The following is a 24,808-nucleotide window of genomic DNA, read 5'->3' on the forward strand; positions in this document are numbered from 1 at the left end:
AACTGTAATAGCATAGGCGTTTCTATAGTGTGTTCAGGGTGTGGGTCCACGGGGACCCACAGCACACACACTGTACCCATATACTGTATTATACTTACCCCTCCAGAGTCCCGCGGCAGCTGCCATGCACTACAGCCAGAAATCCCTTGCAAATGGCAGCGGCGGGCATTTTCCAAGTGATTTTCACATGCGCACTGGAGATGTCTCCGAGAACAAGGCACGGGAGCCATGTTCCCAGAGACTTGAGCATTATGCCAGGGTCTACTTGCTGCCGGAGAAGAGGGGGACCGCAATGGAGGCTGCACACGGGTCCTCTCCTCTCTTAAAATGCCCCTGTGTAATAGGTTACACATAATTTTACTACTGCATTCAGGATTATACTATCACATTACCATAACCTCCTACAACCGGTATCTCCCTCATTGCAGCTCAGAACCATTCCCTAATTCCCAAACTGTATAGTGAAGCTAGGCTGCCTAGTCACAAGAGTGCCATGTTACATAACATCACGCCACTAAGAAACACAAAAGTTATTCTTAGTGAATCCAGTGTATTATAAATATATAAAATTAGTTTGGCATTTGCAAGTTTTAAACGTATATTGAAAAATAAACTTTTCCATAGTAAAAAAACTGGTGCCGTTTATTGCAGCTGCTATTCCTGCTGCTGTTATTCTCTCTAGGAAATGTTCAGACTTTAACTATATAAAGAGCCATGTTATTTTCACACGCAGTGTGGATTAAGTACAAAAAATATACTGGTTTTGGTAGTATCCTATTCGTAAAGATCCCACTTCCCTTGACAAACTCAAAATCAACATAAAAAAAGCTGCACTTAATTCCTCTTCACTGATCCATAAACATATAAGAGTTCAATGCTCCACCAAACTGGGCATGTTGTGAAATCTGAGCTGCCCTTTATCTCTGCCTTGAGAGAGAAACAGGAGAGAATATTGATTCTACGTGGACGTGCAAGAGGAAAACCATGGCTGTATTTTCATTTTTGAGCCCGTTTTATGTTGCTATTATCTGCCTTCTAATTGTCATAATCTTACAAAGTAAGAAGAAAGGGAAAGGTGGGGAAAAAAGTGAAATTGAGAGCAAAGCAGAATCGCGTCCATGGGTGGATGAAGATCTTCAAGACAGCACTGACCTCGTAGTAGAGGGAGATGGTAAGACGCTAATAGTTCTTTTGACAGTAAAGTCTACTTGTGTCTTTATAAATTGCAGAAATTCAAGTGAAGTTTAAGCAAAAAGTAAACTATATACAAACAAAGAATTTGTGCATTTGATGGTAACAATCAACAGTTTCTCCATTGTATCCTATCATTAAGTATAAAAGGAAAAGTAGTGCAACATTTGCATTTTCCTTTTGTTTTCATAACTATGTTGTTAAAATGACATTCTATCTTTTCTGCAAATGTTCTTTCCAGTACAGTACAGATAACATGTAACCAATAATAATAACTTTTAAGGGGTGTGGTTCGTTGGGTCGACAGTAACTAGGTCAACAGTCATTAGGTCGACCACTATTGGTCGACAGTGACTAGGTTAACACCTGAAATAGGTCGAAACGGTCATTAGGTTGACATGGGAAAGGTCAACATGAGAAAAGGTTGACATGTGTTTTAAAAAAAAAATTGGTGTTGTTTTCTTTGTAAAGTGAATAGGAACCCCAATTACTGCACTGTGTCCCCTCGCATGGCTCACCATGCTTCGCTCTGTTACCGTTGCGCTTGGCACAGGTTACTATTACCACTCGTAGTCCACGTGGATCGTAAAGTATGAAAAAGAAAAAAAAAGTGAAAAAATCATGTCGATATGTTCATGTGTTGACCTTTGCAATATCGACCTGGTGACCATGTCAACCTAATGACCATGTCGACCAATAGTGGTCGACCTAAAGACCGGATACCCCTTCTTGTATAAGTAGAATATATATAATTTGTATATCTGTAGTCCATGTGTGTTTTCTATTGAAATACAGATTTTTCTATTAAATTATTAATATACTACGCTAGCATCCATCTTGATGTGTTTAATGCAGTGATCTAATAGATATTATGAGGAAAGGTGTACCATTGATTGGTTTCTATTAGGAGTCAAAAGATATCTTGGGTGTAAAAATATGCAAATAAGCCTTATCATGTTCATTTAAATATACACATATTATCTCATCATTGGAAACAGTAAAGCTAAATTCTAATTACTACACTACAAACACACTTATTTGTGTTGTATGTCTGCTCAGGGCAGTAACTAAAGGTTGGCTAGGATGGCTGATGGAGGAAGGGGGCACTGCAAGAACATTTATTTACCGGAGCCCCTGGCCCTACATATGTTTTTTAACACATCTGAGTTATGAATGCCATTTTTAGATTTCTCACAAATATTTAAGATGCCCGCTCTAATATATATATATATTGTAAATGCCTGCACATCTTATTACCAAATCCCATAAATGTGTGCTTACATCGCACAACACCTCATAAGCATACCACAGCATCCCATAAGAGAAAAACGATACACCCACACATTATCTGAGTTCCAAAGCTCAATGAAGTATATATTTCTTGTTAAAAGGATATGGATACAATATATATTACAAAGTACAGTATACCTATAGTTACATGATTACACTCACACAGAAAACAGTTAGAACATAGTTAAAACACAGTTACATATAGTTATAGTTAAATGCCAGCGATACAATTACCAGATCTTTCTCATTATTAGTTTGTCCCTCCATATGACTCTGTCTTTCTCTCTTTCCTCTGTAAAATCATGCAAGACCTCCATCTCCCTCTGAGACCACAAGTAACTGAACTCTGAGCCCCCCCCTCGCCAGGAACTACTTTCCTGTGTGACTAGTTCCTGGGGGAGGGGTCTCTCTCTCCTTCACGATTGATTCACTATTTTCTTTGTATATGCTGATCAGGTTGTCTATGAAAACAGCCAAAAGGGTTGGCTTGAGTTCCCTGTTCACTGTATCATTCATTGTTCTAACAAAGTGATTTTAGCTTTTATACATATAATCATAACTATCTGCTGCAATGTCCCACAACTTCACAACAAGTATCAAATTAATCTACACACCAATCTGCTTGTTTTAATAGTAAACATGACAGGTGTATCTGGTTCCGTTCAAATAATACACATTCATGAAATTAATTCATTAGGTAATCTTAAATCACCATGATGTCTGGTGCTTGATATTATTATAATTATGTGCTGTATGAAATAAGTGTCGAATCCATCTCTGTGGCATGTCCGTGTAAATGCGTGAGTTACCATATATTGCTGTGCTCGCTGCGCATATTTGCAAGTATAGCGACCTATATGTGTGTAGTTTGTATGTTCTCTTTATGTAATATTTTTGACTTTGACAGTCCACCCTTTGGCAGTCAACAATAACTGCCACTATCTAAATAATCCAATACAGAAAAATATATGTTACCATGAAATACCTCATTATGATTGGGAGTAGGGAGGAGAGGAGAAGGTGGGAAAGATATGACCTAGTGAGGTCTTGTCTGATGTCTTGTCTTGATGTACATGTTGTCTGATGTCTCTCGGTGCTTTTGCTATAAATAGCGAGCAAAAGCTTTTCCATTGTCCATAAAGTTACAGTCTCTAAAGTATTGGGCTATCGTAAAAGTTAAAGTCACTAGGGATATTGGGGGCTTGTAGCATAGTTCATCAATGGTCTGTATAAAAGAGGTTGTCAAATTCTTCTTCCAAGCGGATGTCTTTGTACCTTGGAGGAAAACAAAGGAGAAACGGGTGAAACAAATGGACCGTGGAATCACATTTTCATCACAACATTGTCTCTATCGTTGGGTCATAAATCAAATTAGTTGTTATTACAGTGTCCTCGCTCCTCAAACTGATCACTCTGGTATTACCTTTACACTTCGTTAAAACCTGAACGCATCTAAATATTAGGCCAACCAATATGACGGCAACCAGAATACACAAGAGAAATCTCCCTACATCCATAATAATACCTTGGGCCCATTCTCCTAAACCAGAGAACCAATTTCGTGGGTTCAACCATGACACCCAACTGGTCAGCTCATTACCCACAGCAGTGAGAGTGAGATTATGTTTCCTTCGGAACTCTCACTTCAATTGCAAAATGTCATCCATCTTTTGGTCTATGACCTCGACCGGGTCCTCAGTGCTGTTTGGAATGTACATGCAGCACTTTATTCCATACTGAGTTGCTAGGGTGACACAATACCCGCCTGTCACAGCTGTGAGATAATTGAGAATCATCCTATGCTGAACCAGTTCTGTTTTGTAGGCTTGTAACTCTCTCCCAGTATACCTGAACGTGTCGTCATACATTTCAGTGATATTGTCTAATAAATTTGCAAGCGCAGATATATATTTATAATTTATCACTCCCCTGGCGGTACGAGTAATATCCATCGCGAGGAGAAATTGAATCCCGGTGGATTCATGGGTCAGATCAGAGGCATGATGCTCTGTCTTCTCTATCAGGTGCCTTTTAACGACGTGCTCGTAGTGAGTGTGAGTATAAGGAGCTTGGGCACCGCGGTGAATATCTTTCATTTTGGTATGGGATACAGTCATTACTTCAGGCAGTACTTTTCCAATATAGCACAATCCCTCTGAGTTTGGGGCAAGCCACTTATACGCCTTCCTCCCGCATATGAAATATGCATCATCGGGGAGAACATATGGGACGGAGTATGACATTATCATGTTACAAATTTTCCATGTGAAATCTCCTAACCCTAATTCTCCCATCTGTTTAGTACACGTATCAGGTTGTACGATATGTGCACAGTATCCTGGTGATACTTCTCCAACTCGCATGGTCCTACTTCCTAGAGTGTACCTATACCGGAAATATTTTCCATGGTCGGCTATCTGGCGTATAAGTTCTGTGTCTATGGGCATTCTGTCGGGTCTGTATGAAAAGGTCATGGTTTGATTACTCCATGACACTTCCCAATTTCCCGGCTTTCGGGGATTGGAAATGTTAAAGCACACTAAGGATCTATCCACATGATATTGGTGGAGCTTCAAACTAGGAGGGCTAGAGATATTAAACCTCTTGTCCACCGGCCTCCCACCACTTAGCTCAAGTACCTCTCCTACAGTTAAAGGGAATGGTACTAGTCCTGATTTGCTATGACCTTGAGGTACTTGAGAGCATACCCAACAATCTGTCTGATTTAACACTTTACCCACTAAGGAGTGATAGTCACTCAATGGATGCCGGTCCATGTGGACATTAAAACTGGACTGACATTTCTTGATGCACCCATCCTCAACTATATTGTCACAATGCCTACAGATGCAGTTCTCTTTAGCTAACAATCCTTCACAATGTCTACAAATAACATGGCTGCTAGATCGTTTTCTGGTACTCGCCTTTGCTCGGTGATTGTGTTTCTATTGGAAATTTACGCCTGCGTCTCAGTCATCAGAAACCCATTCCGGATCCTTTCTCGACCTCACTGGTACTCTCACCGAAACAAACTGCTCTGGTCAACATCATGGTCAACAGGAAAACACGGACTGCAGTCTCTTGGGGCAAGTCCATCTTACAGGAGGAGAAAGAGAAATTTGTAATGGGGGCACAAAAAAATACTTTGAGGGGAAAGAAAAATGTTACGATGTCTTATGTCCTCTAGTCTTGTTGTTCCTCTTGCTCTGCTGTCATCTCAAAGGTGCTGTCTCTCAGTCTTCCAAACGAACATTCCGGTGATACAATATTCCTTCCAAATCTGCGATCTTTCTGTAAGGAGCAAAAATCTTGCATTACCATTTGTCTAACTGATGTGTGACATACCATCTTTAAAACATAAAAACATGAGAGAGAAGAGAGAAAAAAAAAAAAAAACAAACAAGAGAGAGAACAATTCATCACATTTTACATTAAACAACAAACAAAAAAAAACCATTGTCAGATCTTCCGTTAACCATCAGGCTGTCACACCAACACATCCACCGATATCCTTGCGCAGTCCTCTCCCCACCAGTATTCCCACACTCCACCCTTTTGTGCCTGGCCAGGACACACCGATGTCGGTAGGTCACACTGGGGTTAGGTAGACTTCTGCAAAGACCAAGTAGCTATGTGATGTTTGAGTTCTGCCGATGAACGTCAGAGATGGGGAAAAAGAAACATTTACAAATAAATTTTACAACGTTTACCCGGCCGTTCCTGTGTCTACAAGGAACTGATCTCCCAATATCATTAACTGTAACCTCAGGTTTACTATCAGTCCTAATGATCACCTTTCCTGACTACATATTACAGGTGCGGCCCAAACTTCTTCCTATATGATCCCTGATTACAATTTCGTGTTTCATAACTTTGCTCATGTCTTTGTCTAGGGGGTTTATATACCTTCTGTGGTTCTTTAAACCTACAATCTCGTGCATAATGACCTTCCTTCTGGCAATTATAACACCTTATCACCTTTGACTTACCCACAGGGATCTGAGGCCTCTTACCTCTCTGTGCTTCCCTGTGCTTGCTGATGTTTTGCTCATGCCCAACAGCGGACTTTCTTAATGCAGTCACCGAGATATTCCTCCAGTTTGGCTTGGTGGTCTGTACCCTTGTTTTCAATACTTCCTTTAAACCATGCATTAATACCTTAACCGCTATCTCTCTATGCGGTGCATTTGTTTTGATGTCCGTGATCCCAGTGTCTCTAGCCATTACTTGCAGTGCTTGATTGAAGTAATCAGAAGTACTTTCCCCTTCTCCTTGTCTTATGGAGAGGATTTTGTTCCACTTGACAATGGCTGGGAAATATACTCCTAACTGCCGGTTGATCTGCTTAATACATTCCTGATTGTGTTCCTCCGTACGAGGTACCTCTGTGTCTAATTTACAATCAGCAATAAATTTCGCAGGGTCAACGCTGGAGGGCAAACATGCCCTCAGCACTGTCCGCCAATCTTTGTTGGTGGGTTCTGTGGAGTTTCCTAGTTCTTTAATAAACCTTTGACATGCAACTAGATTTTTCCTAGGATCAGGAAATTCAGACATAATTGTCCTTAATTCTTTCCGGGACCAGGGGCAGGGCATTACACAGCTCCTGGCGGGAATGATTCCCTGAGCATCAATCTTCCCATCTGGGACTGCGATCACCCTGACAGGATTAAATTCAACTACATCATCTTGTGTTGGCTCTACAATATGAGATACATTTGTTTGTGCGTGATATATAACACTGTACGTACCTGTGGACACGACCTCACCTGACCCTCCGTAAGGGGGTTTGATTACTGCCTTTACCGATTTGGTCGCGTCCACCTGGATGTCTTGTATGATGGCTGCTGGAAAAGGTGCCGACATCGTGCTGGGCTCACTTTCTTGCTGGTAATCCTGAGGGAAGTTTAACATGGAGTGCAACTTGCACGGGTTAACAATTGTACATTTAACAGTTTTACTTTTATCTTTGTCACATTTGTTACAATTACTCTTATCATCTATAATACAGTTGCTAAGTGCATTTTTATCATACACCAGTGTGCCACTCTCTGTAACCATCTTTTCTCTCGTTGCCATATTTTTCTTACCACAGTGAGAGTCAGCTGTGCAAGCCAATCCTCCTTGTCTCTCACCTTCCTGTTGCCATAACTGTAAACAATCATAATGTTGGATCCGTCTCTTTACAGATTTAATGAGACATATCCTTCTCCTTAGATTTGGTAACACCTCTGGGCTAAAACTGCCTACCCGTGGGAACTTTTCCCCATCATGTACAGTCATTCTTTCCCATTCATTGACCTTTGCGTGTGATCCATTTCGGACTTCCCTGTCTGTATCACACGTTATCCTTGCCGACTCTATTGGCCGGTTTACTAAGTCAACCCGAACCGAGGTTGATCGCCCCCTACCTGAACAACTGGCCCCCATCTTTGCAGGTGTTGCTTTTACTACCTCTGACCTTCAAATCACGGTCTTCAGCAAACCCTTACAAAAACCAAGATGTCCGGGGTAGGCCGGCGGCGGAAGTTTACCGAGTACCTCCACTCACTCGCCCACGTCGACCAATACGCCCACACACTGCCCTAGCGCTGGCGTACTCGACCTAGGGCCCCTGCGACCTGAACCTCTATTTACTGGAACATGTGGGTGTGATCCAAAGAGCACTTAACCCTTCCCAGTAACTATTGGTTGTTAGAGAATTCCCGAGTGACCAGCGAACCTCCCTTAAAATAAAAAAAATTACACAAATCACGTTAGAATGTACAAATAGCGTTTATGACCCCTCTAACGTACGCAAATGGTACTGGGTCAAGTTACTAACTAATGCACACAATTACGTGCGGTACAATCGTTCTGCACATAAGCAACTAATCTTATGTGCGGAGCGACCAGTGGAATCGAAAATTGTGGCTGCGAATTCCTTCAGCCAGAGCTTAATGGCCTATATGGGTACCGCACCAACCCTTCCTGGTGTTGTGCTCCTTTACTCTTTATCTATAGCGGACTTCTTAGAGTGCTGTACCTAGACCTCCTGGTCTGTCTGGACCTCCTGGTCTGTGCTACAGTAGACCTCCTGGTCTGCTATACTCTAATGCTCTTATTAATATGTTTAACAAGGGATGCCTCCCAAGCCACCGTGCAGTCACTTACACGTATGTACCTCACGAGAACTCGATGATTTCCTGTGGTTCAACCCCAAAAATTAGAAACTTATATATATATACACACTCTTTCACCTCATGTACTCTTTACTTTCGTTTCTGCGCAGAAATCCCTTTCATTCAGTATCGCAGTCTAGTCCAGAGGAGTTGCAACTAGAGAAGGATCTATTAGCTTAAAATTTTGGACACTGAGACTGATTTGCGCTATTATCGCGTTTCCTCCTTATTGCCTACTAAAACAATACTATCGTGTGATTTGTATTACGTGGGCGTATCCGTACGCTTCCGTTGCGTAATATACGCTCCGTGCGTCGACCCTTGCGTCGCATACGTTCGCCCTGTCCCTTGTTAGAGACACGTGTACGCAGGCCAGATATGTCCACAGAAATACAATTAACACGTTTATATCAATGCAAATGATCTTTAACTGTAATCATCTACTGAACACCACACAGAACTTCCTTGTATCTTAGGTAAGCCATGTGCGTGTTTTACAAATTACTCCTTAACGTATTATTTTTTTACTTTTAACTACAAATAGCAACAAATCTTTCTCAGCACGTTATCAATGCAAATGGTAAACAGGAAGGTAGATAGTTGAAAATACACAGATGAAAATGCAATTCTAAATTAATCTAATAACATACATTGATGTCACACACATATAATATTACATCTATGAGACCTTATTCAGTGCTTCTAATTTGCATATGAATGTGCTTTTAACTATCTGTGAAGGCGATTTCCTTCACTGCTGGGAGAAAAAGAAACCAGTTACACAGGTTAATTTGCATTTCAATGGCCATCCTACAACCAGTAGAGAATCCTAGAAACCAAAAAAAAAAAAACCCCCAAAACTTTGTTTTATCTGTGTATTTCCTAAATCAAATATTCATTTTACTATTAACTTACATTAAACCCCATCTAAACTATTTATAATTGATTATGATATAGATTAAATAAATGCATTGGTAACTGAAATGGTGATTTCTTTTTGACGAGGGATGGCTGATTATTCCTGAGTCAACTGAAAATCAGCCATTCAGAAAAAAACAAAAATTTTGACCTTCCCAAAATGGCCGCTGCTCCTCCCCCTTCCACATCCATGAGGGTTACACAAAATGGAGGACAGACCATGCGGCTTCTTTTGTAAAGAAAATCACCATGTAAGCCCCTGAAGTTATTTTAGGCCTGGGTTAAAAATAAAACTATCAAGCTATGCAAACTTTTAAAAATACTTTTAAACCTACTTAAACAGATAAACAATCCAATCTGAATCAAACACAATATGACCCATTTGAACCTTGTTTTGCAACAATAAAAATACATTTTAGCATCTTAAATATTATGAGAAACGGATTGTCCCTTAAATTTCATACCAGCATCTTACTAACACAACACAACACAACACACACGGATATGATATTTTCATCAGCTTCTCAATGCGTCCATTGGAGCCGGTCAATTTCAGCCGCGTTTGTAATGTACAGTGCATTATTAAGAACGTGATATCCCGGACCAGAGCTCCCATCTATGAATGCCATTTTTAGATTTCTCACAAATATTTAAGATGCCCGCTCTAATATATATATATTGTAAATGCCTGCACATCTTATTACCAAATCCCATAAATGTGTGCTTACATCGCACAACACCTCATAAGCATACCACAGCATCCCATAAGAGAAAAACGATACACCCACACATTATCTGAGTTCCAAAGCTCAATGAAGTATATATTTCTTGTTAAAAGGATATGGATACAATATATATTACAAAGTACAGTATACCTATAGTTACATGATTACACTCACACAGAAAACAGTTAGAACATAGTTAAAACACAGTTACATATAGTTATAGTTAAATGCCAGCGATACAATTACCAGATCTTTCTCATTATTAGTTTGTCCCTCCATATGACTCTGTCTTTCTCTCTTTCCTCTGTAAAATCATGCAAGACCTCCATCTCCCTCTGAGACCACAAGTAACTGAACTCTGAGCCCCCCCTCGCCAGGAACTACTTTCCTCTCTCTCCTTCACGATTGAGTCACTATTTTCATTGTATATGCTGATCAGGTTGTCTATGAAAACTGCCAAAAGGGTTGGCTTGAGTTCCCTGTTCACTGTATCATTCATTGTTCTAACAAAGTGATTTTAGCTTTTATACATATAATCATAACTATCTGCTGCAATGTCCCACAACTTCACAACAAGTATCAAATTAATCTACACACCAATCTGCTTGTTTTAATAGTAAACATGACAGCTGTATCTGGTTCCGTTCAAATAATACACATTCATGACATTAATTCATTAGGTAATCTTAAATCACCATGATGTCTGGTGCTTGATATTATTATAATTATGTACTGTATGAAATAAGTGTCGAATCCATCTCTGTGGCATGTCCGTGTAAATGTGTGAGTTACCATATATTGCTGTGCTCGCTGCGCATATTTGCAAGTATAGCAACCTATATGTGTGTAGTTTGTATGTTCTCTTTATGTAATATTTTTGACTTTGACAGAGTGAACCTTAATTTTTTATTGTTATGACAGGAAATTCAAATGATCTGTTCTAAAACACAATAATTCATAAATAGTCCCTCAGACCGTGCACTGTCACCACTGCCCTTCACACCCATTGTATTTCAAAGATACCTGTGTAGGATTATGTTTTGTGATGGTTTATTTTTGCATCAAGATGAATTTGTGTTAATTGAATATATCAACCAAATAATATGTGTAAAAACACGCAAGTAATGTATATTAGTTAAATATTACCGTAACTATTAGAAGTTGCCTGAAAACAGTTAGAATACTTAGTTAGAATATTTTGTGTTTTAAATATATCGTACGAACAACCCATGTCACATGGCAGCTAGAGATGAGCGCCTGAAATTTTTCGGGTTTTGTGTTTTGGTTTTGGGTTCGGTTCCGCGGCCGTGTTTTGGGTTCGAACGCGTTTTGGCAAAACCTCACCGAATTTTTTTTGTCGGATTCGGGTGTGTTTTGGATTCGGGTGTTTTTTTCAAAAAACACTAAAAAACAGCTTAAATCATAGAATTTGGGGGTCATTTTGATCCCAAAGTATTATTAACCTCAAAAACCATAATTTACACTCATTTTCAGTCTATTCTGAATACCTCACACCTCACAATATTATTTTTAGTCCTAAAATTTGCACCGAGGTCGCTGTGTGAGTAAGATAAGCGACCCTAGTGGCCGACACAAACACCGGGCCCATCTAGGAGTGGCACTGCAGTGTCACGCAGGATGTCCCTTCCAAAAAACCCTCCCCAAACAGCACATGACGCAAAGAAAAAAAGAGGCGCAATGAGGTAGCTGTGTGAGTAAGATTAGCGACCCTAGTGGCCGACACAAACACCGGGCCCATCTAGGAGTGGCACTGCAGTGTCACGCAGGATGTCCCTTCCAAAAAACCCTCCCCAAACAGCACATGACGCAAAGAAAAAAAGAGGCGCAATGAGGTAGCTGTGTGAGTAAGATTAGCGACCCTAGTGGCCGACACAAACACCGGGCCCATCTAGGAGTGGCACTGCAGTGTCACGCAGGATGTCCCTTCCAAAAAACCCTCCCCAAACAGCACATGACGCAAAGAAAAAAAGAGGCGCAATGAGGTAGCTGTGTGAGTAAGATTAGCGACCCTAGTGGCCGACACAAACACCGGGCCCATCTAGGAGTGGCACTGCAGTGTCACGCAGGATGTCCCTTCCAAAAAACCCTCCCCAAACAGCACATGACGCAAAGAAAAAAAGAGGCGCAATGAGGTAGCTGACTGTGTGAGTAAGATTAGCGACCCTAGTGGCCGACACAAACACCGGGCCCATCTAGGAGTGGCACTGCAGTGTCACGCAGGATGTCCCTTCCAAAAAACCCTCCCCAATCAGCACATGATGCAAAGAAAAAGAAAAGAAAAAAGAGGTGCAAGATGGAATTGTCCTTGGGCCCTCCCACCCACCCTTATGTTGTATAAACAAAACAGGACATGCACACTTTAACCAACCCATCATTTCAGTGACAGGGTCTGCCACACGACTGTGACTGATATGACGGGTTGGTTTGGACCCCCCCCAAAAAAGAAGCAATTAATCTCTCCTTGCACAAACTGGCTCTACAGAGGCAAGATGTCCACCTCATCTTCACCCTCCGATATATCACCGTGTACATCCCCCTCCTCACAGATTATCAATTCGTCCCCACTGGAATCCACCATCTCAGCTCCCTGTGTACTTTGTGGAGGCAATTGCTGCTGGTCAATGTCTCCGCGGAGGAATTGATTATAATTCATTTTAATGAACATCATCTTCTCCACATTTTCTGGATGTAACCTCGTACGCCGATTGCTGACAAGGTGAGCGGCGGCACTAAACACTCTTTCGGAGTACACACTTGTGGGAGGGCAACTTAGGTAGAATAAAGCCAGTTTGTGCAAGGGCCTCCAAATTGCCACTTTTTCCTGCCAGTATAAGTACGGACTGTGTGACGTGCCTACTTGGATGCGGTCACTCATATAATCCTCCACCATTCTATCAATGTTGAGAGAATCATATGCAGTGACAGTAGACGACATGTCCGTAATCGTTGTCAGGTTCTTCAGTCCGGACCAGATGTCAGCATCAGCAGTCGCTCCAGACTGCCCTGCATCACCGCCAGCGGGTGGGCTCGGAATTCTGAGCCTTTTCCTCGCACCCCCAGTTGCGGGAGAATGTGAAGGAGGAGATGTTGACAGGTCGCGTTCCGCTTGACTTGACAATTTTGTCACCAGCAGGTCTTTCAACCCCAGCAGACCTGTGTCTGCCGGAAAGAGAGATCCAAGGTAGGCTTTAAATCTAGGATCGAGCACGGTGGCCAAAATGTAGTGCTCTGATTTCAACAGATTGACCACCCGTGAATCCTTGTTAAGCGAATTAAGGGCTGCATCCACAAGTCCCACATGCCTAGCGGAATCGCTCCCTTTTAGCTCCTTCTTCAATGCCTCCAGCTTCTTCTGCAAAAGCCTGATGAGGGGAATGACCTGACTCAGGCTGGCAGTGTCTGAACTGACTTCACGTGTGGCAAGTTCAAAGGGCATCAGAACCTTGCACAACGTTGAAATCATTCTCCACTGCACTTGAGACAGGTGCATTCCACCTACTATATCGTGCTCAATTGTATAGGCTTGAATGGCCTTTTGCTGCTCCTCCAACCTCTGAAGCATATAGAGGGTTGAATTCCACCTCGTTACCACTTCTTGCTTCAGATGATGGCAGGGCAGGTTCAGTAGTTTTTGGTGGTGCTCCAGTCTTCTGTACGTGGTGCCTGTACGCAGAAAGTGTCCCGCAATTTTTCTGGCCACCGACAGCATCTCTTGCACGCCCCTGTCGTTTTTTAAAAAATTCTGCACCACCAAATTCAAGGTATGTGCAAAACATGGGACGTGCTGGAATTTGCCCATATTTAATGCACACACAATATTGCTGGCGTTGTCCGATGCCACAAATCCCCAGGAGAGTCCAATTGGGGTAAGCCATTCTGCGATGATCTTCCTCAGTTGCCGTAAGAGGTTTTCAGCTGTGTGCGTATTCTGGAAAGCGGTGATACAAAGCGTAGCCTGCCTAGGAAAGAGTTGGCGTTTGCGAGATGCTGCTACTGGTGCCGCCGCTGCTGTTCTTGCGGCGGGAGTCCATACATCTACCCAGTGGGCTGTCACAGTCATATAGTCCTGACCCTGCCCTGCTCCACTTGTCCACATGTCCGTGGTTAAGTGGACATTGGGTACAACTGCATTTTTTAGGACACTGGTGAGTCTTTTTCTGACGTCCGTGTACATTCTCGGTATCGCCTGCCTACAGAAGTGGAACCTAGATGGTATTTGGTAACGGGGGCACACTGCCTCAATAAATTGTCTAGTTCCCTGTGAACTAACGGCGGATACCGGACGCACGTCTAACACCAACATAGTTGTCAAGGACTCAGTTATCCGCTTTGCAGTAGGATGACTGCTGTGATATTTCATCTTCCTCGCAAAGGACTGTTGAACAGTCAATTGCTTACTGGAAGTAGTACAAGTGGGCTTACGACTTCCCCTCTGGGATGACCATCGACTCCCAGCGGCAACAACAGCAGCGCCAGCAGCAGTAGGCGTTACACGCAAGGATGCATCGGAGGAATCCCAGGCAGGAGAGGACTCGTCAGAATTGCCAGTGACATGGCCTGCAGGACTATTGGCATTCCTGGGGAAGGAGGAAATTGACACTGAGGGAGTTGGTGGGGTGGTTTGCGTGAGCTTGGTTACAAGAGGAAGGGATTTACTGGTCAGTGGACTGCTTCCGCTGTCACCCAAAGTTTTTGAACTTGTCACTGACTTATTATGAATGCGCTGCAGGTGACGTATAAGGGAGGATGTTCCGAGGTGGTTAACGTCCTTACCCCTACTTATTACAGCTTGACAAAGGGAACACACGGCTTGACACCTGTTGTCCGCATTTCTGGTGAAATACCTCCACACCGAAGAGCTGATTTTTTTGGTATTTTCACCTGGCATGTCAACGGCCATATTCCTCCCACGGACAACAGGTGTCTCCCCGGGTGCCTGACTTAAACAAACCACCTCACCATCAGAATCCTCCTGGTCAATTTCCTCCCCAGCGCCAGCAACACCCATATCCTCCTCATCCTGGTGTACTTCAACACTGACATCTTCAATCTGACTATCAGGAACTGGACTGCGGGTGCTCCTTCCAGCACTTGCAGGGGGCGTGCAAATGGTGGAAGGCGCATGCTCTTCACGTCCAGTGTTGGGAAGGTCAGGCATCGCAACCGACACAATTGGACTCTCCTTGTGGATTTGGGATTTCAAAGAACGCACAGTTCTTTGCGGTGCTTTTGCCAGCTTGAGTCTTTTCAGTTTTCTAGCGAGAGGCTGAGTGCTTCCATCCTCATGTGAAGCTGAACCACTAGCCATGAACATAGGCCAGGGCCTCAGCCGTTCCTTGCCACTCCGTGTGGTAAATGGCATATTGGCAAGTTTACGCTTCTCCTCCGACAATTTTATTTTAGGTTTTGGAGTCCTTTTTTTACTGATATTTGGTGTTTTGGTTTTGACATGCTCTGTACTATGCCATTGGGCATCGGCCTTGGCAGACGACGTTGCTGGCATTTCATCGTCTCGGCCATGACTAGTGGCAGCAGCTTCAGCACGAGGTGGAAGTGGATCTTGATCTTTCCCTAATTTTGGAACCTCAACATTTTTGTTCTCCATATTTTAATAGGCACAACTAAAAGGCACCTCAGGTAAACAATGGAGATGGATGGATTGGATACTAGTATACAATTATGGACGGGCTGCCGAGTGCCGACACAGAGGTAGCCACAGCCGTGAACTACCGCACTGTACTGTGTCTGCTGCTAATATATAGACTGGTTGATAAAGAGATAGTATACTCGTAACTAGTATGTATGTATAAAGAAAGAAAAAAAAACCACGGTTAGGTGGTATATACAATTATGGACGGGCTGCCGAGTGCCGACACAGAGGTAGCCACAGCCGTGAACTACCGCACTGTACTGTGTCTGCTGCTAATATATAGACTGGTTGATAAAGAGATAGTATACTCGTAACTAGTATGTATGTATAAAGAAAGAAAAAAAAACCACGGTTAGGTGGTATATACAATTATGGACGGGCTGCCGAGTGCCGACACAGAGGTAGCCACAGCCGTGAACTACCGCACTGTACTGTGTCTGCTGCTAATATATAGACTGGTTGATAAAGAGATAGTATACTCGTAACTAGTATGTATGTATAAAGAAAGAAAAAAAAACCACGGTTAGGTGGTATATACAATTATGGACGGGCTGCCGAGTGCCGACACAGAGGTAGCCACAGCCGTGAACTACCGCACTGTACTGTGTCTGCTGCTAATATATAGACTGGTTGATAAAGAGATAGTATACTCGTAACTAGTATGTATGTATAAAGAAAGAAAAAAAAACCACGGTTAGGTGGTATATACAATTATGGACGGGCTGCCGAGTGCCGACACAGAGGTAGCCACAGCCGTGAACTACCGCACTGTACTGTGTCTGCTGCTAATATATAGACTGGTTGATAAAGAGATAGTATACTCGTAACTAGTATGTATGTATAAAGAAAGAAAAAAAAACCACGGTTAGGTGGTATATACAATTATGGACGGGCTGCCGAGTGCCGACACAGAGGTAGCCACAGCCGTGAACTACCGCACTGTACTGTGTCTGCTGCTAATATATAGACTGGTTGATAAAGAGATAGTATACTCGTAACTAGTATGTATGTATAAAGAAAGAAAAAAAAACCACGGTTAGGTGGTATATACAATTATGGACGGGCTGCCGAGTGCCGACACAGAGGTAGCCACAGCCGTGAACTACCGCACTGTACTGTGTCTGCTGCTAATATATAGACTGGTTGATAAAGAGATAGTATACTCGTAACTAGTATGTATGTATAAAGAAAGAAAAAAAAAACACGGTTAGGTGGTATATACAATTATGGACGGGCTGCCGAGTGCCGACACAGAGGTAGCCACAGCCGTGAACTACCGCACTGTACTGTGTCTGCTGCTAATATATAGACTGGTTGATAAAGAGATAGTATACTCGTAACTAGTATGTATGTATAAAGAAAGAAAAAAAAACCACGGTTAGGTGGTATATACAATTATGGACGGGCTGCCGAGTGCCGACACAGAGGTAGCCACAGCTGTGAACTACCGCACTGTACTGTGTCTGCTGCTAATATATAGACTGGTTGATAAAGAGATAGTATACTCGTAACTAGTATGTATGTATAAAGAAAGAAAAAAAAACCACGGTTAGGTGGTATATACAATTATGGACGGGCTGCCGAGTGCCGACACAGAGGTAGCCACAGCCGTGAACTACCGCACTGTACTGTGTCTGCTGCTAATATATAGACTGGTTGATAAAGAGATAGTATACTCGTAACTAGTATGTATGTATAAAGAAAGAAAAAAAAACCACGGTTAGGTGGTATATACAATTATGGACGGGCTGCCGAGTGCCGACACAGAGGTAGCCACAGCCGTGAACTACCGCACTGTACTGTGTCTGCTGCTAATATATAGACTGGTTGATAAAGAGATAGTATACTCGTAACTAGTATGTATGTATAAAGAAAGAAAAAAAAACCACGGTTAGGTGGTATATACAATTATGGACGGGCTGCCGAGTGCCGACACAGAGGTAGCCACAGCCGTGAACTACCGCACTGTACTGTGTCTGCTGCTAATATATAGACTGGTTGATAAAGAGATAGTATACTCGTAACTAGTATGTATGTATAAAGAAAGAAAAAAAAACCACGGTTAGGTGGTATATACAATTATGGACGGGCTGCCGAGTGCCGACACAGAGGTAGCCACAGCCGTGAACTACCGCACTGTACTGTGTCTGCTGCTAATATATAGACTGGTTGATAAAGAGATAGTATACTCGTAACTAGTATGTATGTATAAAGAAAGAAAAAAAAACCACGGTTAGGTGGTATATACAATTATGGACGGGCTGCCGAGTGCCGACACAGAGGTAGCCACAGCCGTGAACTACCGCACTGTACTGTGTCTGCTGCTAATATATAGACTGGTTGATAAAGAGATAGTATACTCGTAACTAGTATGTATGTATAAAGAAAGAAAAAAAAACCACGGTTAGGTGGTATATACAATTATGGACGGGCTGCCGAGTGCCGACACAGAGGTAGCCACAGCCGTGAACTACCGCACTGTACTGTGTCTGCTGCTAATATAGACTGGTTGATAAAGAGATAGTATACTCGTAACTAGTATGTATGTATAAAGAAAGAAAAAAAAACCACGGTTAGGTGGTATATACAATTATGGACGGGCTGCCGAGTGCCGACACAGAGGTAGCCACAGCCGTGAACTACCGCACTGTACTGTGTCTGCTGCTAATATAGACTGGTTGATAAAGAGATAGTATACTACTAATATTATATATACTGGTGGTCAGGTCACTGGTCACTAGTCACACTGGCAGTGGCACTCCTGCAGCAAAAGTGTGCACTGTTTTAATATAATATTATGTACTCCTGGCTCCTGCTATAACCTATAACTGGCACTGCAGTAGTGCTCCCCAGTCTCCCCCACAATTATAAGCTGTGTGAGCTGAGCAGTCAGACAGATATATAATATATATAGATGATGCAGCACACTGGCCTGAGCCTGAGCAGTGCACACAGATATGGTATGTGACTGACTGAGTCACTGTGTGTATCGCTTTTTTCAGGCAGAGAACGGATATATTAAATAAACTGCACTGTGTGTCTGGTGGTCACTCACTATATAATATATTATGTACTCCTGGCTCCTGCTATAACCTATAACTGGCACTGCAGTAGTGCTCCCCAGTCTCCCCCACAATTATAAGCTGTGTGAGCTGAGCAGTCAGACAGATAATCAGATATATATAATATTATATATAGATAATAGATGATGCAGCACACTGGCCTGAGCCTGAGCAGTGCACACAGATATGGTATGTGACTGAGTCACTGTGTGCTGTGTATCGCTTTTTTCAGGCAGAGAACGGATTATAAATAAAACTGGTGGTCACTATCAGCAAAACTCTGCACTGTACTGAGTACTCCTAATGCTCCCCAAAATTAGTAAATCAAGTGTCTCTCTAATCTATTCTAAACGGAGAGGACGCCAGCCACGTCCTCTCCCTATCAATCTCAATGCACGTGTGAAAATGGCGGCGACGCGCGGCTCCTTATATAGAATCCGAGTCTCGCGATAGAATCCGAGCCTCGCGAGAATCCGACAGCGTCATGATGACGTTCGGGCGCGCTCGGGTTAACCGAGCAAGGCGGGAAGATCCGAGTCGCTCGGACCCGTGAAAAAAAACATGAAGTTCAACTTAATGTTCACCTTATTTGACTACACACAAATGTAATCGATCAAACACACCTTTTTCTGCATTTAATTTTTTTCTTCTTTTCATTTTTTACAATAAATTGGTTTTAAATATATTGGGGTCTATTCAGGAAGCAGCGAGAAGTGAGCCAGTGGAGAAGTTTCCCATGGTAACCAAACCAATCACCTTTGAAGTAACATTTATCAAGTGCATTCTATAAAATTTTACAGAGCAGCTGATTGGTTGCCAATGCCATTAGCAACTTCTCCACTGGTTCACTTCTTCACTCTTTTTACTGCTTCATGAATAAACCTGATTATCACGATAGTGATCAGCATTAAGATGTGTTTATGCAGTGGCAATGATAAAGGGTATCCGTTCACATGGTCGACCATGTTATGGTCGACAGTCATTAGGTCGACCACTATTGGTCGACATTGACATGGTCGACATGGACACATGGTCGACACATGAAAATGGTCGACACATGAAAGGTCGACCCATGAAAAGGTCGACATGAGTTTTTTAACTTTTTTTTCTTTTGGGGAACTTTTCCATACTTTACGATCCACATGGACTACGATTGGAACGGTAAAGTGTGCCGAGCGAAGCGAAGGCACCATGCGAGGGGACGCGGTGCACTAATTGGGGTTCCTAGTCACTTTACGCAAAAAACGACACCAAAAAAAAAGTTAAAAAACTCATGTCGACCTTTTCATATGTCGACCTTTCATGTGTCAACCATTTTCATGTGTCGACCATGTGTCCATGTCGACCATGTCAATGTCGACCAATAGTGGTCGACCCAATGACTGTCGACCATAACATGGTCGACCATTCATACCGGAACCATGATAAAGTATAAGCACAGCCAGCAAATCATTGCCCCATTTAATTTTGAACAGTGCCTGCCAATTTAATTCTGTAGCATACAATAAAATGATATAAAAGCAGCAGGATGTCATGGTCTGGGGTTTTGGTTCAGAGTCAGGACCCTGAGGCTGGACTGATGAGGATATCAGGAACTTGGGTGGTTGTATATAACTCCTCAGAGCCGGCCATAGGCATAGGCAAACTAGGCAATTGCCTAGGGCATTTGATATGCCTAGGGGCATCATCAGCTTCTGCTGATTAAAATGATATGCGGCATGCCTATATTCTGTATGTAGCATTTCATATGCAGATACAGCCACAGTCTCACACAGTATATTGGCATGCTGCATATCAGTTTAATCAGCAGAAGCTGCTTGTGCATCCTAGCCACATAGCAATGCAAATAAGATGCATTTTCATTAAAAAAAAAGGTGCCCCACATTAGCATTGATGCAAGATTTGTGATGACATATCTGTATCCAAGCAGAGGCAGAGATCACAGTGCTAGTGGCAGTGTGAGTGCTGTGTGCATGTGAGTGGGTTGGTTGTGCAGTAGTGTTCAGAATATGTGTAAGAAGCATTATGTGTGTCATGTAAAAATGCTTAAATAATGTGCAACATATATGTAAAGGGCCACTATGTGTATCATTATGTGTATAAGGGCATTAATAATGTGCAGCATATGTGTAACAGGGTACTACTGTATGTGTGTCATTATGTGTATAGGGGCACTAATAATGTGCAGCAAATGTGTAGGGGGCACTATGTGTGTCATTATGTGTATAAGGGCATTAATAATGTGCGGCATATGTGTAAGGGACATTATGTGTAAAAGGGCATTAATAAAGGTTGTCATAATGTGTAATGTGCATTATGTTTATAAGGACATTAATGTGTCTCATATGTGTAAGGGGCATTACTGTGTGGAATTGTGTATAAATGCATTACTAATGTGTGGCATTATGTGTATAAGGTGCTCTACTATGTGGCGTTGCATATAGAAAGGGCACTACTGTGTCATCTAATGTGAATAAAGAGCAATAAGGTGTGGTGTAATGTGAATAAGGAGCAATTCAGTGTGATGTAATGTGAATAAGGGGCTCTACTGTGAGGAGTAACGTTTATAAGGTAAAGTGATACTACTGTGGGATGTAATATGAATTATGGACACTATCGCAAGATAAAATGTGAATAAAGTTGCAGCACTCTGTGGTGTAATTGGAATTACTATTGTGTGGCCATGCCCCCTCCAATCAAGAAGATGCCCCTTTTTGGGCTGTGCGTCAAATGTGCGAACTGTTCCTATTTAAAATATAGGGGGTACAAGGACTGCTATGGGTGAGGGGTGATGGTGCTGGGAAAGAGGTGCAAGGTCAGAGGCAGAACCAGCGGTGGTGCTAGGGGGCACCAGCCAAATTCTTGCCTAGGGCATCATATTGGTTAGGGCCGGCTCTGTAACTCCTGCTCGTTAACCAGCGTGGACCAACACGTAGAAAAGACTCTGTCTATGATAATTACTGAACTACGCAAATGGAACTCACCAGCCAATTTCAGGCCCGAACCCCAGTACCGTAAGGTACTTGTAACCTTCAGCTAGGAACTCAAAGAGCTGAAATGGTGTACCTCAGCAAACTCGAACCAGACTGGAACTTATTTAGTAGTGCACTACCCAGGATATCAGGCTGGGCAACTGGGATATGTCTCCTAATCTAGGAACATGCCCCATTGAAACACAACCTCACCACCCAGGGCTGAATTAACCACCAGGATTTCAGCACAGGCCTCAGCAATCAAGCAATGAACCAAAAATACACTTCACTACCATCGATGAAGCCACCGATGGTCTGATGGTTGGAGTCTATCTCAGAAGCTGGTATAGTTTTTGATGTATACAAGCTAAGATGCTGAGCAACGTGCAGGGACCTGTAATGGACATGGGAGATGAGAAAATTAGAACTGGTGAGACACACTGAAGTTGCTGAGCACTAAATGCAGGATGGTGAAAGGAAGCACTGGAATAACAGTACTGCTGAGGTGCTGTAAACAGTAGTGCTGGATGCAGCTAGAATCAGGAGTAATGACCTACAGTATTGGCAATAACAGGACTCAGACAGTAAACAGGAGCACTGGCACCGGCTGACAGGTGGTAGCGGTACTGGCAATAGGGGCGCTGGCACAGTCTGGATACTGAAGCACTGAGCGCAGGTATTTGCACAGAGTGACTGGGATCAGAGAGGACACACTAGGGAGTGAGATGTTCTGACAAAGGCTGGGCCACAGGTACAGCTAAAAATAGTTAGCACTGGTCTGCCATTGAAGCACTGAGTGCAGGTATTTGTACAGAGTGAGAACCAAAGAATATTAACTGTTGTAAAGCGACTCAGCAGAGGATGAAAATGAGAAATAATTGTTGTTAAAACCTATTTCAGAAATCCTGCGCTAGCCAGAAACTATATGTGTTATAGTGTGGCAAGGAATGAACAAACAAGGGAAAACGTATTGCAAAATAGAATTTAGACAAGTGACAAGGCGCTGCTTACAGCTGCTAATTAAGATATCATAAAAGAGGTTTCTCCTCCCTCAAATCAAAACAGACAAGCACACAACATATATGATACCACAAAACCAGCGCTGTGTCGGGGTAGAACAGATTCGTATTCCCGTAGTTTTCCTGATTTCTCAGTTTGTACCGGAAAAAAAGGGAGAATTGCAAACCATAGTGTATTACCTTAGGTTACATAATTTATTAAAATTTAAATTTAAAAACAAGACAAAAAGTGGAGGATGATTTTTCCAAAAGCAATCTCCACTACAAATACATAAAATCTGCACAGCATGTGCTAATGGCATTCATCTGTGGGCTGGGTCCTGACAAAAATAGAGCAATGGATAATTACCACGAACTGGTGAGAACCGAATAATCAGTTCTATGAGCATAAGTTACATCAGACTGTCCAGCTGCAGCTTGGAGAGTTTTCTGGTGTCCAAACGCCTCCCAGGTCTGGCATAGATGGTACCACGTCCCGATTTAGTCAGGTCAGTCCCCACGAGCACCCACGCGTTCCGACCCTTCCTGGGTCTTTCTCAAGGTCAGCTCCTCTGAATGCCTTCTCAGTCCTTCTCCTGGTTTAAAAGTCCCTCCCTTATTCCTGATTGGTCCCGGCACAGCTGGTCTCTATACAATCATTATCCTCAAGTCTCTGACGCTCGTGTGCCAAGACCGCCCCCTGTGTAACATCTCTAGCCTCCTCATTCAATCCCGTTCTCATTCGCCGGTCATGTGATCAAAACACACTGACGTCACAAGTTTGTGTGTTTATCGTCTCCTAGCAACTTCCGTCACAGCAGCCGTCTGGCCGTACATCGTAACTCGCGTCATCACGTAGTCCGTTCACGTGACTATTCTCTGATGTATCTCGTTGCCTTGGAGACCTTTCCTTCCCGTGTTATTTTGAGTTACTCGGTTGCTATGGTGATCGGAACCGGTCTTATTCCCAGATCACTCCGTTTGTACATGATGAGGAGGTTTCTTATGAATAACAAGTTCATATCCGATTCATACGGAACATGTTTACAATTCAGATCTAAAAAGGTGTTTAAAAGTAAAAAAATCAATTAGCAATTTCACAATATGTTTAAAGAAACCACTTCACCTCAAAATCTAGATTTAATCCACCCGGTTGAAGGGTACCCATTTCATAGATTAGCTTCATTTCAGCCCTTGCTAATTGAGTGGGGAGATCCCTCCTCCTCCAATGTCCCTGAACCCATTGCAAACCTAGAAACCGCGTGATGGCTGATGTTGAACACCCGTGTACTCTCTTAAAATGGTTAGAGAGGGCATGGGTTTCCAAACCCTTTTTTATGTTTCTAAGGTGTTCCCCCAGCCTAACTTTAAGGGGTCTAGATGTTCGCCCTATATATACCAGTTTACACTCGCACTCTACCGCATATACAACGTTCTTTGTCGCACACGTGATGAATTCTTTTATTTCAAATGATTTCCCATTAATATCCAATTCACTAGTTTTACTTTGGTTTACCATTTTCACCTCTTTGCAGGCAATGCAAGACATACATCTATAGAAGCCCTTTGATTTCACCCTTGAAGAGTTTGTGTTTGGATGAAAGGCACTTCTTACAAGGCTATTTCCTATATTTGGCGCTTTTCGATAGATGCACACTGGCTTATTGGGCAGCAACCCCCCTATCACTGGGTCCTTCCTTAGGACCTCCCAATGTCGGGTCATGATTTTCTCTATTGATCTGAATTGGTCATTATAGGTGGTCACAAAAGCCCAACCAAGATCTTTTTTCTTCTTCTCTTTGGTTTCTATGTCACCTTCC

The 24,808-nt window shown here is 42.6% G+C and overlaps 1 protein-coding gene across 1 annotated transcript in view; it reads left to right on the plus strand.

Moving 5' to 3' along the window:
• The first annotated feature begins 855 nt into the window (after positions 1 to 855).
• IYD (iodotyrosine deiodinase) overlaps positions 856 to 24,808 on the plus strand; it is a 170,310-nt gene continuing 146,357 nt past the window's right edge. Inside the window, exon 1 of the mRNA XM_063917904.1 lies at positions 856 to 1,171. Coding sequence (XP_063773974.1) covers positions 985 to 1,171 — 187 coding nt within the window. The 5' untranslated portion in view covers positions 856 to 984. The remainder of the gene's footprint in view (positions 1,172 to 24,808) is intronic.

The sequence above is a fragment of the Pseudophryne corroboree genome, chromosome 4 (assembly GCF_028390025.1).
Source record: "Pseudophryne corroboree isolate aPseCor3 chromosome 4, aPseCor3.hap2, whole genome shotgun sequence".
NCBI lineage: Eukaryota > Metazoa > Chordata > Amphibia > Anura > Myobatrachidae > Pseudophryne > Pseudophryne corroboree.